Source organism: Rhynchophorus ferrugineus, unplaced genomic scaffold (assembly GCF_030347505.1).
Source record: "Rhynchophorus ferrugineus isolate W39M unplaced genomic scaffold, kcgeb_rfMv2 rfM10, whole genome shotgun sequence".
Lineage (NCBI taxonomy): Eukaryota > Metazoa > Arthropoda > Insecta > Coleoptera > Curculionidae > Rhynchophorus > Rhynchophorus ferrugineus.
The window spans coordinates 23,814,934-23,834,065 of record NW_027472589.1 but is presented as its reverse complement, the minus strand read 5'-3'; the positions used below and the strand labels follow the sequence as shown (position 1 = coordinate 23,834,065).

Genomic DNA, 19,132 nt, shown 5'->3' with positions numbered 1-19,132 from the left:
ATTATTATATCAGTTTAATAACTACAAAATTAGATCTGCTTGAGTAATTACGTCTTATTCGTTTTTAAATTATCACCTAATTTTATTAGTCTATATCGTTCATGGTAAGTAAATATGATAACTGTTATTGTTTTATATTTAATTAGTTATTCAAGGAATAGGATAGAAATTAAACACATGGTTGTAAGTTAATTATATTTATTTTTTGGTCATAATCTTGATTAAATTGAATTAGAACTATTATTATTATTATTTTATAGAAATAGTAGTTACTTGAAGTATACTTATTCATTGTTAAAATCACAGTTAAAAATACTTCAGTTGGGGATCTAAAAAGGGTTAATTTAAGTACCACCACTGGCAACGCAGGTGTGCCACAAAAATATATTCTACTTATTCACAGAGTTTAAATACTGTAACTGTTTATTGAGAATATGCAAGTTTTCTTTTCTCTGGTGCTAGTCTCGTGTCTATCTAAAAAATATTGTTGATGGTTCTCTCTCTCTCTTTTTTGTTTCTACTAATAACAAATTAAAGCTATCCATAGAATATACCGACTGTACACTAACAGAGTCCGTAACATTACTATCCCACCCGGAGATATCTGCATTTTAAGGTTCTGTTCTGATAATATAATCATCTGGAAAATTGTCGTGGAGCCCTGATTTTAACGATCACAGAGAAATGGAACCTGCCTTTTTTCACCTTATTTTAATTTAATACGCGAACTAATTAGATATCTCTCACCGAAAAAGTCTATCGAAATCGCTCAACGTTTCTAATAACTAATATTTACGTTTCGCATTATTCTAATCATCTAAACTTATCTGTTAAACTGCTTTGAAATAAGAACTAGACAGAAATCGAACTACTTTGTAACTTTTTTTTTCTTAAAACCTCTTCCCTATTCTATTTATTTGCAGGAAAATTATCTAGTCTAATCATTTGTAATTACTTAGGTTGCGTCTTAATCACACTTAAAAAGTGCCTAAAAAAATTATAACAAAATTGGGGGAGTAAGGGGTATGAAATGCTTTGATGGCGGTGGGGTTGTTGGTTGCTTGGGCTTTAGCCTGGCAGGGGAGCCTCGGCGTAAAAGTCGGGTTCGTCGTCGTCCACGTCGGCTTGATCTCCATCCAACTGAAACAAAAATGAAAACGATTATTTCGGACGGTGAACTAGGATAGAATATGAATAAAAACAAAGATATATTTGTAAAAGTGAGTTTTATTTATTTATTTATATTTTCTCGTTTTTTTTTTCCCTAAAACACAGACATGTACCATTCAAGGAAATCATAAACCGTTCCGAACATTCATGGTACTTAGAATTCCATCTGGTAGTTCGATATTTTAGACCATTTAATTTCAGGTCTTTTATGTTTTTTTTTAAAGGGTTTGAACGATAATGTAAAGGAACCAGGCGGGATTGCCGCTTCTTTTTAAATGTAGAATTTGTCACCTTTGCGAAATACTTAGCAACAGAAATAATTACCATGAATAGCAACATTGTTGATGTTTCTTCGGGGGCAGTACTTACCAAATGTTATATCTTAACACGTCCAAAGGATTGATGAACTTCGTAAGAGTTCTTTTACTGTTTATTTTATTATGTTTTATGCCACCCAACTTGAGATTCATCAAGTGGTGAGTTTGTTCACGGAGTATTTTAGTTTTCTCTTTATAATTCCCATTTATTATTTACTAAATCTCCATTTGTTATGTTACATTTATTATTTTATATTTATTAGTGTTCATATATTATATTCTGTTCATTATTTTCCATTTATTATTCTCTATTCATTATCCTGTATTTATTAATCCATTTATCGTTATCTATTTTATTATTTCATCGAATTGTCGTCGAAAGTGGTTTCTGCTGGGGCTATTGGTGGCAGCGTATCTAGGGTGCGCCCTTTGACTTTTACCTTTGTATGCATTGCATGCTCATCATAGTTGGAGCTAGGAAAAGTGAGTACACAATTCCAACAGAGTTACTTATTTATTTATTTTCGAGTATTTATATACTTATTTATATATTGAAGCTTTAACCCAGCGAGTAGTACTAACCCTAATAGCTAGATGTCGCGGCTGCTTCCCTTGATCTCATTGCAAGTCAATTATTATTAGTGTTCTGGTATAAACTGGTACGTCGTGTGTTACCTTCCCTTTGTATCGTGTGAATATGTCAAACTGCATCCTAGCATAGTTTATCATTGCTATCAGTTACAATTATTGTCTGTTTTATAATAATTGTCCGTCAATGTTATTGATTACTATGGACTAAGATTATTATTAACCATTCTAGTTATTCCGTCATTGTTATTGCCCGCCATTGTCATCGTCTTTTAGTGAGATTTTATTATGGTCCGCCAGAATAATTAATTACCCGTACATTTAGCTGCCACTATTTTTTTTAACTGCCACAATGCCGTTATATTTCAATATCACTTGGCATTAGAAGTATCTATCGGGATAATCACCGATCATTTCATTATATTTCATGTATATTATTAGTTTTCATTATGCTTTCAGAACTATTACCCGATTTTTATTTTACGCCCTTTTACGGATTTGAAAATAACACTACATATTTTACAATGGTCGTTTTCTCACTGTGAACAATAACACATTGTGCACATGCATGAAATATGTTATTAAGTGTAATTAAATTAAAATAATTGATGACATTCGGTTGTATGTTCATTATTGTCTATGCCACTTACATTTGAAAGAAAAATGACTCAGAACGATTTTTAACGGACTTTTTTTACGTAATAATTCAAATATCTACAAAGGTCAATAGTAGATGACCGTGAAAGAATATTCGACTAAAATCGCCGAGTCAACCGCAACGATACCAAATATGGAAACGATTCTAACCGTTAAAAGAACTGGATCGAGTCGGCGATGAACGCAAAGTTAACTAACTCGTTTTTGACATAACGGCCGTAGTCATGTTAGAGACCCCGCGATAGGTGGCAGCACTACAACCATAATTTAATTATAGTTTTATTGAATTATTATTACTAATTATACCTTAAATAGTGAAACGCGTATGGCTATTTATAATTTACAAATGATAACGAGTATTTTTTTATTTATTGACACACGTGCTGGTACACTAAAAAGTTATTTGCTAAAGATATAAAAATCTTAAATATTAATAAGAGTGTTTCTAGATTACAGCCAGTTTTTTTTTAAATGTTTTGTTTGTATAAGACTTATTGAAATAAAACATTTAAATCGTTCTCTCATTTTGCTACATTTCCGAATATTTCTAAATTCAAATTAATGGGGGATAATTCGATTATATTACATTAGGGCGTGAAAAAGTAATCCACGGCTTATAAATTGTATTTTGTGAAGTAGGTTTATGTTTAGCGCAGGTCACAGATGGAAAAACTTTCAAAGAATATAATCAAATAATTAAATCAAATAAATCATAAAAGTGTGTATAATAATTAGCCTAAGATCTATAACATAATTTTTTAGAATTATCGTTTATTAGGCTCAAATTAATTTAATATCACAATGTATGTTTGTGAAACTTATTTTTTGTTAGATTTTCTTGGGGGAATTTTCCAAATAAGTCCTCCCTACTGTAAGTTTACGAGGTGTGCTCAGAAAATAACAGAAAATGTTATTTATTTATCTACATTAATGTTATTTTCTTTAAGATAGCCGCTGGGAGAGGTTGTACACTTCTGCCAGACGGTTCATTGGAATAGCCTTGAGCTCTTTCAGCGATTTGAGATAAAAATCGAAAAGAAAACAATCGCACCATGGCGAAGATGCAGATGGGACATGATTGGCGTTGTTACTTGCTAAAAAATGCACGAACAAGCAATGAAATTTAAGCAGCACTTTACATCTACAACGTCCATACATAACCATTTTGAAAAGACCTATAGCCCTTGTACCCCTTTTCTTGCTGGTACCAGGTTCATTCAAAGAAACATTTAGATGACTCTGTTGCACTGACATTTTCGTAACAAAATTTAGTGCAAAAAAAACAATTAATATGGTGAATACTTTGAATTAACAATTTCAAGACATGTTTACCAACATTACGTAAGAATCATTCCAATCGAATTTCAAAATTGCCGTTACTTTCTGAACATAACTTTTTATAGATCCCATGGATATTTAAGTGGTATTATTTTTTAACCTTTTAACCGACAAAGGAGGAGGTTTTATGTTCGACTGTATGTATTTTTTAAATGTATCCGCCGATTTCTCCGTCAATTGTGGATCGATTTTCAAAATTCGTTTTTATTCGAAAGAGTGCACTTCCGTGGTGGTCCCATTGGAACCAAATCAGGATCTGTTGGGGGGAAGAGGGAGAAATCGAGGGAACCGCACAAATTTCAAGGGCATGTACAAAGTTATCACATATTTTTTATCTTAAATAATTAGATATTTGTGTATAATGTTATTGCAGTGCATCCGTTCAGTTTGCTTTTTAAGCACCAACTATAGCATATAAGACCTCGTAGAAATATTGTAGACAACTACTTTTATGGTGTAATGGTTAAAGCGTTTAGTTCCGGTCGCGGGTTCGATTCCCGACGGGGACAATAACTCTTTGTTATTATTTAGTTAGAACATTCATCAAATCACCTAGGTTAGGTAGCGGACCCCGGGGCCTGAAACGTTCCTTATTTTCAGTAATTGTTTCTTTATTCCTATTTTTCCTCATAGAGGCTGCACCTTCATTTGGCCTACCCACTGTAATATTAAATAAAATAACTGCGTAATTTATTTAGTAAATATCTAACACTAAAAATAAATCTTTTTAATCTATAATGTTTACTGGAAATACAATTTCATTAAAATTATTTATTTAGTATTCATCACCCTAATAACGAAAATTGACACTGATACCACAGTTTCTCAAAATCTCCGATCAGTTCCAGAAAAATCGAATCCCTAAGGTTTTTAAGATCAATCGGTAAAACGGTACTCAATTTGGCATGTAATACGTAAATGACATCTGTGGTGTCGATAGGATAAACAATAATTTACAATAAATAATATCGTAAAGCTGCCAAAATAGGAGACGTTCTTTGACACAATATATGCACAAAGTATGAAACTAAATAAATAAACAGTTCAGTTACTATCCTTATCTTATCTTAATGCTCGGGTACACCAAGATAAGAAGAGATAACAAACAAAAATATAACAGAAAACATATTTATTAGTATTCCATGTAAATAAACCCTTATAAAAAAACTAAACACATATTAACCATAACTAAAATAAGAACATACATTACGTTAATGAAGCGAGACGAAAATAAATGAACAGAAAGAAAAATATCAACCAGGGCAGTAAAAATATCAGAAATGCGAGGTTGGTCTATTACAATATACAAAGAGATATATAGTCAGAATAACAGAGAGTAAAGTGGCAAGATGTGCTGAAAGGTGACTAGAATGAAATATATAGTTAATAGATTAGTTATTATCAGCGTTAGAAACTTTTGACTGACTAATTGACTACTTTTTATTATTGACTGTTTCAGTCGCTATTTTAGGTTCGATTGATTTTACTACTTCTTACTAGTGACTGTTTTCAGTCGCTATTTTCAGTCCGGCTGATTAGTATTTAACATACTATCGACTGTTGGAGTCGTGTACTTTTAGTTACTATTTTCGGCTCTACTAGTTTCATGCGACTGATTTTTAACATTCTGGCTGCCGTCCTAGCCGCGATCTTGACACAAATATGCCAAATTTAGGCTTATTTAGATTTATATGTAATATATATTTTTACGATTTTTTGGTAGTTTTCTTGTAAATAACAATATATTCTATATTAATATAGAAGGAATTTGGGACGATATTTTTCAAGATTGTTAATGTAATTGGGTAAAAAGATTAAAATTGTAATAATATGAATGCATGATAAATAGTAAAATACTTTTGACAGTTAAGACATTTTTATGGCAATAATAGGATTTTTTTGACCTTCATAGTAATAAACCTACAAAATATCGATAAATCTCGACATCCCTAAATGTATAATAGTGTGTTCTGAGACAAGTAATATAAATATAATACGTTTTATAAAACAGTAGATTTTTTAAAAAGATGAACAGTTTGTGTTCGGAGTGAAGAACATTTCAAAAGTTCTATATTTTTGAATAAAAATTAAATAAAATCGAACAAGTGTGACGTTTTAATAACTCCAATAAGATAATTATGAAAATATTTATATTTTACGACAACATAATATAAATCAACTGAGATATTTTTATAGATTAACGGTCATTTGTCTGCTCTCTAGAGTAACAGTATCATGATATAACAATATCGATATATCGTTTTATTAATATAGAAAGATATCGAAATATCGATCGAATATAATATCGATACATTTAGACATCCCTATTTCTAGCTATATGGGGTTCTGGGGAAATTAACACAAGTATAATACAAGTTTTCTTTAAATGAAAAACAAAGAAGTTGATTAAATCGAGAACATTATATTCGGAGTATTGTCATTGTATTGGGAGTTAATATTTCTCAATAAAAATGTACGTAGTGCATCATTGCAGTGTGGTATGGACATAAAATAATCATATTTTTTAAGTATGTGATTCGGACCAATATGGCGTGTTAATAACTCCAGTAAGATAATTTGAAACAAATCGTTTTTTCTTACGATAACATATTATAACTCGACTGATATATTTTTATAAGTTAATGGCCATTTGTCTGCTCTTCAGAGTAACAGTATCATGATATAACAATATCGATATACCGTTTTATTTATATAGAAAAATATCCAAATATCGATCGAATATAATATCGATACATTTCGACATCCCTATTTCTAGCTATATGGGGTTCTGGGGAAATTAACACAAATATAATACAAGTTTTCTTTCAATGGAAAAACAAAGAAGTTGATTAAATCGAGAACATTATATTCGGAGTATTTTCATTGTATTGGGACTTAATATTTCTCAATAAAAATGTACGTAGTACATTGCAGTGTGGCATGGACATAAAATAATAATATTTTTTAAGTATGTGATTCGGACCAATATGGCGTGTTAATAACTCCAATAAGATAATTTTAAACAAATCGTTTTTTCTTTCGATAACATATTATAACTCGACTGATATATTTTTATAGGTTAATGGCCATTTGTCTGCTCTTCAGACTAACAGTATCATAATATAACAATATCGATATATCGTTTTATTAATATAAAAAAATATCGAAATATCGATAGAATATAATATCGATACATTTCGACATCCCTATTTCTAGCTATGTGGGGTTCTGGGGAAATTAACACAAATATAATACAAGTTTTCTTTAAATGGAAAACAAAGAAGTTGATTAAATCGAGAACATTATATTCGGAGTATTTTCATTGTATTGGGAGTTAATATTTGTCAATAAAAATGTACGTAGTGCATCATTGCAGTGTGGCATGGACATAAAATAATAATATTTTTTAAGTATGTGATTCGGACCAATATGGCGTGTTAATAACTCCAATAAAATAATTTTAAACAAATCGTTTTTTCTTACGATAACATATTATAACTCGACTGATATATTTTTAAAGGTTAATGGTCATTTGTCTGCTCTTCAGAGTAACAGTATCATAATATAACAATATCGATATATCGTTTTATTAATATAAAAAAATATCGAAATATTAATAGAATATAATATCGATACATTTCGACATCCCTATTTCTAGCTATGTGGGGTTCTGGGGAAATTAACACAAATATAATACAAGTTTTCTTTAAATGGAAAACAAAGAAGTTGATTAAATCGAGAACATTATATTCGGAGTATTTTCATTGTATTGGGAGTTAATATTTCTCAATTAAAATGTACGTAGTGCATCATTGCAGTGTGGCATGGACATAAAATAATAATATGTTTTAAGTATGTGATTCGAACCAATATGGCATGTTAATAACTCCAATAAAATAATTTTAAACAAATCGTTTTTTCTTACGATAACATATTATAACTCGACTGATATATTTTTATAGGTTAATGGCCATTTGTCTGCTCTTCAGAGTAACAGTATCATGATATAGCGATATCGATATATCGTTTTATTAATATAGAAAAATATCAAAATATCGATCGAATATAATATCGATACATTTCGACATCCCTATTTCTAGCTATATGGGGTTCTGGGGAAAATAACACAAATATTATACAAGTTTTCTTTTTTAATGAACAAAAATTAAGTTTAACAGACAGCGAACATTATATTCAGAGTATTTTCATTGTATTAGGAGTTAATATTTCTCAATAAAAATGTACGTAGTGCATCGTTGCATTGTGACATGACCATAAAATAATAATCTTTTTTAAGCATTTTTTTAATTCGAACGAGTCTGGCGTTTCAATAACTCGGCATTAAAGTAGTCGTTCTGGAATGAAAAATTAAAACGGGTCTTTTTATATCGACCATTGTCCATTATCGACGGACGGCCTATCAAAACATATTTTTCTTATTATCGGTGCATTGAACAGGATGACCTCGTTCGTCGCCGATTAATATTCGATGCGCGAACGTCTCGAAGAACTCGGAACAGTTAGAATTGGCAACAGGCCGGGTTCCCTTTAATTGGCTTCCGCCCTGCCATATACGCGTTTACGGGCTGTTGTACAGTTTTAGTGGTAGGGTCTCTAATCAGGTAGTGTGAATTCCTTCACGGGTACTTAGAGACCCACATAACGTCTAAATATTATTTTACGACGGTTGTCAGTTTCGGTTTGCCTTGATAAAAATGTTTGGCCGTGTTTGTTCTCTTTTATGGCCTTTCTATTTGAATATTCTCATTTAAGATGTTTGAAATTTCGTATTTGAGCCCAGACAAGGCAAAGAAAAACATGAATGGGAGTAAATATTGACGGATTTTTATCACATAATTATTGTTTTTTCTTTTAAATACATAGTAGATGTGCTTCTTACGATCTTAATTTACAAATTCATTTTGTACTACTGTTCTGTTATACTTGCATTAATACACAGGCAAGGCGAGTATGGGATTAATAGATGTATTTGCTAAATTAAAATAAAACTTAACTATTTAAGATAAAGTTAAGAATGCACTTATACACTAAACAATTTCGTGTGGTTTGGATCAAACCCAATATTCTGATTTCTTGCGCGTTGTCTAATAGCTGTATTGCTTCCACGACCTCATCTCATATTTTAAGGAGAAATCTTGGATCACTTCGTATATCCATTTGATTTCGAGGTCATCGTGCAGCTCTTCGTTGGTTACGTAGCGATAAGCATTGGTAATTAATCGTAGAACTTTGTTTTGGGTGCGTTGGATTACTAGTTGGTTTAGGTCAAGTTGGGAGTATCATTAAAGACTAACCAGTAAAGCTGTTTGATTTGGAGTTTGGTGTGTTCTGCTTTGTCTGACATGACGTTTTCGATTTAATTTACCGTCGAGATAGATGCCGATGTATTTAACTGATTCTGTTTGAGGAATCGGGCATCCGTTAAGTGATACTAGTAGGTTTTTGTCATTTCGCCATAACAAAATTAACCTGGACAGGTTTGATCTCTAAACCATTGGTAGGTCTTTTTTACTGCTACTCGTACTTTTTCTTAGCCTTAGACAGAGATATATCTTTTACCATGATAACTGTGTCGTCGGCAAATGTTTCTTTTGTTATTGGAATATCAGCAGTATAGAACATACTTGATACATACAGGACTGATCCCTGTGGAACTCTAGCAGAAATAGGCTTAAGTGTTGAGAATGCCCCTTCATGCGAGACTTGTTCTTTCGAAAATATATGATTCCAGCAGTTGACAGTCATTCCGCGGTAGAAACTTGCTCATTTTGTAGATTAATCCCTAATTCCATACCAAATAAAAAGCCTATGAGACGTCCAGGAACATTGGAGGGCAGTATTTTTTTCTTCGAAGGCCTTTTCAACAACCGCTATTACTCTGTGCACTCGGCTGATTGTCGAGTGGTATTTCTATAAACGGTTTACTACGTTCTAACAGTAGTTTCTCAGATAATTTTGATTATCGTAGATAGCAGCGAAAAAGGCATGTAAGATCAGGCTTGATCTGCCGGTTTGTCCAGTTATTTGGGACTTCTTTCAGTTCAACTCAGCTGTAATTAGTAGTGATTCTCAGTAATGATTTTTAAACTCGCTTAATCCCATCAAACACACAACATGAGCTTGGACCAGCGGATATTTCATCAAATAATAAAAAATAATAAATAAAATTAAACAAATAATGAAAAAAAAATAATAATAATAACAAAATTCAACATTCCTTCTTTTCCGTTGTTGTAACAACTGCTGTACATGTATGCTCGTCATATAACATCTAATAAAATACTATGACTTTCCAAATAATGATTTATAACAACAAAATAGTTAGCAAACCTTAAAGCCAAACGAAACTATATTTGAATATAATTTACCGTCCAATTAGTGGGGAAATTCAAAGATTCATCCAGTGACACCAAAGGAAGTCACCAAAAAAAGCATCGCAACCAAGAAAGTGAAGAAAATATGTCCCAGATGTTTGGAGGATGCTAAGGTAAAACATTCAACAATTGATCAGGTGCATATAATCGCAGACGTCATTGAAAAAACGAATATAAAAAGTCTACTCTACTATATTCTTAGATGTGGTACAAGCTTTCAATATTTAGCATCTTTGACAGCCTTCAGAAAATGTTACCAAAGTAGCACACTGAAATTCTAAGCCACAAAGTTTAGAGTAAAAAAAGAGGAAGTCTATTCTATAAAAGTAGTTATGTATTCGGGATAAGTGTAGGTATGTGTATCCTTTAACAACTTTACACATATGATATACCACAAATGGAAAATGTTACCATGGTTGCATTTGCTAATGATACTGCGATACTTGCTGTAGGAGACGACAAAGAAGTAACCAGAACATTACAATAGTAGAGTAACAATATAAATGGCTGGATGAAGATCAACACTTGGACAAATAAAATTTAACCAAAGCAAATCGGTATATATCGATCCCTTATAATCAAACTGTCTTTACAATAACAATGAATAACATTGTAATCCCATGTAGCAAGAACGCCAATTACCTTGGAATGAATTTCGATGTAAGATGTTAAAATTTAAAAGCTTCCAGTAAGTCTTAAGGGGTCTCAAAGACACCAAACCAAACCTAACCAAATCATTTGAGCTTATAGCACAGTGAAGAGTATTTAGCAGAAAACAGGAATATTAATAAATACATGAACATTATTACTATGGGGCCTAAGTAAGGACCAATGCTCTAAATATTACATACCTAGTTATTAAGTTAGTATAAAAACAAATTGTAAGTTACCCGATAACGACTAGTAACAAATGTATTAACAATAAATTGAGAAATATATTTTTGAAGCGAACAACATAATAATATAATCAGCAAAAACAACGAGGAACTGTCTTAAGAGACATTTAAGAGAATGGAGTCTGGAGGAGAGTTTTCGTGTTGTAACAAATTAGATTAAAATAGTCTCAGCTTACTCATCGATCAGATAATGTTATTGTTAATATTAATTGCGATTCAATCACGATTATATTCAAATGAGATGATGATTCGGTTTCCCAAGGTCGCATAGATACGACCAGTCGCTCGAATAAACTGTATAACCGCTGTTTTGCAATATTGACTTAACATCCGAGGCCTTTTTAATATCATGTCTGTTATTATTGTTTAAAACCTATATGCAAACGTAAAAGTGTTTTAACAAAAAAATATCATTATACTGATATTTGATTGTGTTATTGGGCAATGTGCTCCTTTGTATTTTAACAAAATAGCTATTAATAATAAATTTCAGCCAATAAGAAGCGCAGACATGAGCATCCATAGAAGAAAACAGAAGATGACCTTGACCAATATATGAAATGAATATCGCAATATATAAACAAGATAATTCATCTGGAAGCGAGCGATTACACAAATAAAGGAGCTGACGTAAAAAAGAGATAAATACATAAATACAGAGAAACATAATTGCTTCTTTTCTATATAGAGTCTGAAATTTAAAACTGCTTTAAAACTTGCTCTATATATAATATACTATACTAGCTTCCATCTATGCTATTGTGATCCATTTATGCTATGCAGACTTATTCCCTGCTTTATTGCTCAGATATTAAGGCTTAGATACATGTCCTTATTCCTCATGCTTTGGATAATATTGAGCGTGTCTCTTAATATCTTGCTCAGGAATTGCAAATTGTATTATATTGATGTTAAACTTCCTTGTGCAACTTCATACTTGCAACTAATATGTCCTTAGTGGCTTCAAAATTTGTTTATAGACCAACAATTTTATGTGAAGCGATTATTCGGATTGTCGTCCAAGCAGCCACAGCTTTTGAGGGTTAAAGTTCTACTCATTGCCTCTTAACATGCTTTTTCCTCTAGAGTTTGGCGTACAGTATCTTGCCTAACTATTTTTCTGTAATCAATTTTTTTCAATCAACAAGATCTACAAATGGACTGGAGACTGACAAATACAGCGTTATATCACTTGACGGATGCCGGATGCTTCAAGCAGAATCAGCTAAATAAATCATGTTAGACAAAAAACCGAGCAGATTATACTTAAAGTCAAGCAACTGTACTGGTAAGTCGGAAGATACTTTCAACTTGGCCTAATATCAAAGAGATTGGTTTGTCGGTTAATTATAAAGCCAATTTGGACCTATGGGATGAAAATATGAGGTTGTACTAAAATATCAAACCAATTAGTAATTACACGCAACCAAAACAAAGTTCTACGATTAATTACCAATGCTTATCGCGCTACGAAACCAACGAAAAGCTACACGATGACCTTTAAATCAAATAGATCAAGATGGATCCAATATTTCGCGTTAAAACATGAAATAAGGTTGCTAATTCACAGAAATGTGGAAGCAATACAACTGCTGAACAGCAGAATGTCAAAAGATTGAAGCGAATCAAACCACGCGAACGTGTTTAGTGTATAAGTGTATTCCTAATTTTAGCTTAAGTAGTTTAGTTTTATTTTAATTTAGGAAATAGATACTGATATATCAACCTCGTATTCGCCTTGCTCCTCTATTATTACAGGTACAACTGAACAGTAGTAATAAATTAATTTGTAAATTAATATTTTACTAAGCATATCTAATGTAACATGTATTTAATAAAATTTAAAAAAAATTGAATGAAATCTACATATGTAGATTGTGCAATATGAAGTATCCTACAGTCTTTGGTTTGATATCACTCTCCACAGTTGACACATCTAGCTTCTTTGTTACAAAAAGGCAGCATGTGTCCATATGCCTGACACTTTTCAGACTGGCGTAAAAGTTTATTGATAAAAGATTTCCATAATTCCATAGTTCGACAATCTTCTAAGATGGTCACAACAGATCCAGCAAGTTACTCAGCAGAAATATAGTTCACAAGTATGGTCTCTTCAAGTCTTCAAAATCAAAATCAACAGATTTTTCAAAATAAGAACTCGAGCATGACCCCGAATTCGTCATGATATGTTAAAAGTAACCAAATACACCGAGAACTAAGTTTATTTAAAGAAATTTCAGTCCGAACAATACTAATTGCATATATTAACTCCTTTACTTGTTATTTATAGTAGTACGTCATTGTTAATCTTTATATTTTCAAAGTGAGGTTCCTCATACCTTTCACTAAATAAATTAGACTGTACAAGACCAAAAAATAAGCCTCATAAAAATCAGATCAAATTATATCCTAAAGAAAATAATTACCATCAATTCTTAGACACTGGACTTTTTTAACCAATTTTATCGGTACGGCACATCTTCGTCAATCCTAAAATCGCCAGCGATCGGAGGTAAGCCTTTTGGCATCAGAAACTATTAAACTTCTACTCATCATTTATTTTTTGGGCCTGATTTACCAGCTGAAAAGGTTTCCTTGCTGATATTAACTCAATTTATAAGAGAAGATTGCCCGTGAAGGCGCTTTATTTGGGATATGAGAACCTTTGGCGGCTTGAAGAACCGCTTTTTGGGGGGACAGTCTTCGGGGTTACCTGATTGGGAACGCCTCTAGCAGGGATCTGATGTGGGAATTCTTGGAGAGAGCTGAGGTTGCATAGAATTTCTTGTATAAGGAGAAAACGAACCGTCTTATTTCTGGTGTGTCAGTTTCCCGATGAATTTGGGTGTTTTTGACAAACCATGGCCCGTTCAGGGTTTGCCTGAGAAGTTTATTTTGCATTAGCTGAAGCTTTTCCACTAGTTCCGACCTGATAAACCGGTACCAAGTGTTAGATCCATATAACATGACGGGTTTGATAAGCAGCTTGTAAAGTAAAACTTTAATCATCGGGGACAATTTACTTTTTCTGCAGATGAGAGGGTTAAGCACTGTGGCGACACCGTAGCCTTTGGAGATTTTATTTATCTGTGATGACCGTAGAAATCTACGGTCAAAGATGAGATATGTGGCTTTTTGTCGCCACGGGATTGAGACTTTTTCCATTTTCAGCTGGTAGGCGCGGATGTCTCTCTGATTGTGAAAGATGATTTGGGTTTTTTGAGGATTGATTCGCAACCTCCAGAAATTTAGCCATTGGACTGTGGCATTTAATTGAATTTGAAGTTTTCTCTGAGCGGCATCTACAGAACTGGTAAAGAGAGCCGTGTCATCCGGGTATTGGGCGGTTTTAACATCTTTCTTCATTGGGATGTCTGACGTGAAGAGGCACTCATCAGATATGTAACAATTCTATTTACTAGTGCAATAGGCAATAGGCAATAAGAAAGGAACTGAATAATATATGAAAGCATTGCAGACAAGTGTTATTTGGTTTTTTCGGATTTCTTCCCTGAATTTGTTAGGTCATAGTTTGCTGTCAACATCAAAAGGACCTCATTCAATCAGAACTTTAATAATAGATGTATAGAATAAATTTAGTTATTATTATTTTTAGTTTATTACTTTTGTAAGACCAGAGACTAAGAACCTAAGTAAAGCCACCACCGAGTTGTACTTGGAAGGAGAATAGATTTTGTATTGCTTACAGCAAATATAAGGTGACAAGAGGTAGCACAACTAGCTACTGAACATCCCAGTAAGTCTCTTTCAGGCTATTATAAATTTATAGTCAAGCAAGTTCAAGGTTTTATCGATGAAGTACAATTACTTTAATGTTATTACTAATATTTCTTTATTATAAACAGGAACTATTTTCATTGTAGATGAAACTTGATGAATCTACCGACTTGATATGAAACGGAGGAAATTGCCTTTCAAAATGAACTCAAAAGATGTTAAGCGATGACTATGATAATCCCGAAAAAACTGGAGATACCGCAGCCATAATTCCACATCCACTACGACGCCAAATAATTGTGGTACAAAGATTTTGTTGCGTAAATAGTGAGACCAAGTCCGTGTGGTGTATTACTGGTTGCTAAAAGAAAAACAGCCCGTACACCAAGAAAGGTTTGACAAAGTAATCTTGTTAGAAGAACTCAAGAAGTTAAAATGTATCCCAAGTGCTAAAATGAGACATCCTACTCCACCCGCTTTACTCTCCAGATAATGCTCCATCGGATTATCATCTATTATAGTTAATGTTATTGCTGTTTGGCTGAACAACAGTTTCGTTTTTTTTTGTTCATATCAAAAATTGGGTCGCCTTCGTATGTTACCCCAAAGATTGTGCTCGTGCCAAAGATAATAGTGGACGGAATTTCACCGAATAAAAATGTGTAATGTGTTTTGTGTAATAATACATGGGCTGAAAAGTGAAGTCCCGGGCCTAACTCATAAATGGCGCCAATTTTATTGCACTCGCCGCTTTTTCAGTTAGTATTAACCTTCAAAAGAAAGCTGTAAAAATTTCATGATGTTCTACTCATAAGTTTGGAAATTATTGTGCTAAGAATGACAATACTTTCATTATTTTCAAAACAACAGATCAAAAACAATTTAGTGTTTTAATTTTACAACACTGCCTCTTGATGGGAAATACCGTTCCGGGGAATGGCTTGAAAAGTGTTATAAGGACTCCACTCTATCAGAAACAACAATAAAACGTTGATTTGCTGACTTCAAACGTGGTCGTTGAGACACCGACGATGCAGAGCGCAGTGGACGTCCAAATGAGGCGGTAACATCAGAAAACATCGTTTTGTATGATCGAAAAGTAAAGTTGCGTGAGTTAGCTGACATCGTAGAGATATCAAAAGAACGTAATCAACACGGCAGTGTATTTGACTATGATAAAGCTCTGTTCAAAGTGGGTGCCGCTTTTGCTCATTGTTGACACAAAACAAGAACGTGTTGATGATTCTGAGCAGTGTTTCGCCTTGTTTAAACATAACAAAACGGAATTTTTTCGTCGATATGTGACAATGGATGAAACATGGATCCATCACTTCACTCCGGAATCAAAACGATCGTCATCTAAGTGGATAGCAACTGGTGACACGCCTATTTTAAGGCAAAAGATAAATCGTTCTACAAAAGTGGTATTGAAATGTTGAGTGGCGCTGGAATGATTGTGGGGCTCTTGATAAAGAGAACATTGATGAATAAAGTCAATTTTGAACAAAAACAAAAAGCGTCTTCTCTGTTACGCTCGGGACTTTTCAGGCTATGTGTTACATCTTTAAAAAATAACAAAAATAAGAACGATTTTTAATCTGTACTCCTGGTAGAAAAGCAGCAATACTTACATATATCATTTAAAATTACATACCTTACCTATCTAATAAATAACTCATACATACAAAAACCCCTATAGAAAATATATCCAATATTATTCTTCTTCGCCCCATTACCTAATAAACTCACCCTCCCTCAATTTAACCTTGATACGTGACTCACACAAAACTCCCGCCCTAGGGTGCCAATAACCCCCAACAAATACAACGTTGTCGTTCATAGAAAGAAACAGAACGAATACGTTCTCGTATCCAACCGTCGGTTTCAATGACACGACACCAAGAAGATTTTATCGAGAAACAATGGGATTGCGGCTCGTAAGACGCAAAAAAAACACGTGAATAAAGACGTACTATCGTCGCGGTCGGCCTTGGTTCGAGTCCGTCGCTTTGCCGTTTTACGGAAAGCAAAACAAACGACACAAAATATGGAGAATATAGAAGATCGTAAACGGGCGCATGTGAAACAAAGTTTTAATTTTCTTCGTCACTTATGGACGTTAAGTATAGGAGCAAAATATCGATATTTTTCGATATATTTTCAAAATAAATATATTTCTTAAATATTATAAACTATATTTTAATGATTCTTAATAAACATTTAAAATTAATACTTAATTTTAAAGGTTATTTATTAGGTATATAAAGCTAAAGGATATTTTTTGGGGTGATATACCATTATTTTTATTTTATCTTAAAAATATTGATATATCTTTTGTAAAATATTGAATTTTTTTCTAGTTATTAAAAGAAAAATATCAAAATTGATGTATCGATAATTTTTAAAATATTTATATATCGGCAGTCCACACTTCTAATTCACAAATTTGACGTAATTTTAAGAAACAATGCAATGTAAACACATCCCTCTTTATTCAATTGAAGAAATAGTGGGTGTCCTTGTGGCAGTGGCATTTCTTAGAATTTGGTTTAGATAGTATGCATTACTTTCCAAGATATCCTGCTCTATATACAAAAGGAGCTTAAGTACTATAATAAGACCCAGTAAGTTCGTAGAATGCATTTTTCGACAGGCCAACTACAAAAACAAATGCGGAAGACCATTGTTTAACAAAGATGCCGTTCTTACTTCATTCATTCATTATGGCAACTGTGTTTAAGTGATTTTAAATAGTTATTGTTGAACTAATGTGAAGGAAGACCGGAAAACGTTCAGCGTAAAAGCCTATTAGTTTGCTTTTTAAGCACTAACCATGTCATATAAGAAGCCGTAGAAATATGGCAACTACTTCTATGGTGTAGTGATTAAAGCATTCGGTCCATATGCGGAGGTCGTGAGTTCAGTTCCCGACGGGGGAAACTTTGTGTTGCGTTCTAATTTGGTTAGAACATTTGTCAAATCACCTAGGCTTGGTAGCGGACCCCGCGGTCTGAAGCGTTCCTTATTTTCAATCACTGTTTCCTTATTCCTATTTTTCTTCATACGGACTGAACCTTTATTTGGCCTACCCACTGTAATACTTAATAAAATGCCAACGTAATGAATTAAGTAAAAATCTAATACTAAAAAGAGAAAAATAAAATATTTTTAACAAAAAAATTGAACTGACATATATAAGGAACTCACAAAAAAGTAAAAAACAATGAAACCTAGATTTTTAACACAAAAAAAGTTTTCAAATAAAATATGTACATAATAATCGTTGTTATCCAAATACTGGGTGTTTGGTTAGTTAAAAACAGACATCATACTGTCTGATTAGTTAGAACAGGTACACGAATGAGTAACTGTATGTGAACTGTAGTTTTTAGATGTACTATACTGTTAAAATAAAATATATTTGTTAACGTTTTTGTTCAATTATTTTATTTAGATTAGAATTTTGTTGTATGTCAAAGTCAAGCTGAACTAAAACTCATAATTGATACGGTAACATTGCGACGTTTTGATGTCACAAATTTAGAAAACGTATGTACAAAATAAATTTGAATATACTATATGTGTTTTGTTCTAGGTTATAGTGGTTCGAACAGAATGCATTATTTTCCAAGGTATAGTGCTCTATATCAGAAGAAACTTAAGTAGTTTAATAAGACGTAATACGTTCGTAGTTTGCATTTTAGAAGGCTGACTGACTATAAAGCAAAGTGTTTCATCAATCATTGTTTATAAAAGATGCAGTTCGTACTTGTAATTTAAATAGTAAGTCCTTTATTATAGCAAATGTGTTTAATTGGTTTTAAATACATAACATGTCTTTATTAACAGATCCTTTTGCATTACCAATTGGATATGAAAATACGGATATAATTTTAGCATCAGCAGAAGTCAATCTGCCCACCTTAGTAAAATTGGAATCTGCAAAAAGAACAAGTGAGGACAAACACAATGTTGTAATGGTATCCAGATTTTGACCTGCAATAGCCTAACATGTGTTTTCAAGGAACACTTG

The 19,132-nt window shown here is 32.6% G+C and overlaps 1 protein-coding gene and 1 long non-coding RNA gene across 6 annotated transcripts in view; one reads left to right on the top strand and one right to left on the bottom strand.

Annotated features, from left to right (window-relative positions):
* Positions 1–181: 181 nt before the first annotated feature.
* Ae2 (anion exchange protein Ae2) overlaps positions 182–19,132 on the bottom strand; it is a 212,364-nt gene continuing 193,413 nt past the window's right edge. For all 4 annotated transcript variants that reach the window (XM_076415695.1, XM_076415697.1, XM_076415698.1 and 1 more), the window contains one exon: positions 182–1,140. In XM_076415695.1, the coding sequence (XP_076271810.1) occupies positions 1,069–1,140 (72 nt within the window). In that variant the 3' untranslated portion in view covers positions 182–1,068. The remainder of the gene's footprint in view (positions 1,141–19,132) is intronic.
* LOC143203537 (uncharacterized) lies at positions 2,689–7,792 on the top strand. 2 transcript variants are annotated; one of them, XR_013007363.1, is made up of 4 exons: positions 2,689–4,026; positions 4,136–5,800; positions 6,106–6,565; positions 7,005–7,792. It is a non-coding gene; the product is annotated as an uncharacterized LOC143203537 (long non-coding RNA). The 2 variants fall into 2 exon arrangements; XR_013007362.1 differs by lacking the exon at positions 7,005–7,792 and having other exon boundaries at positions 6,106–6,896.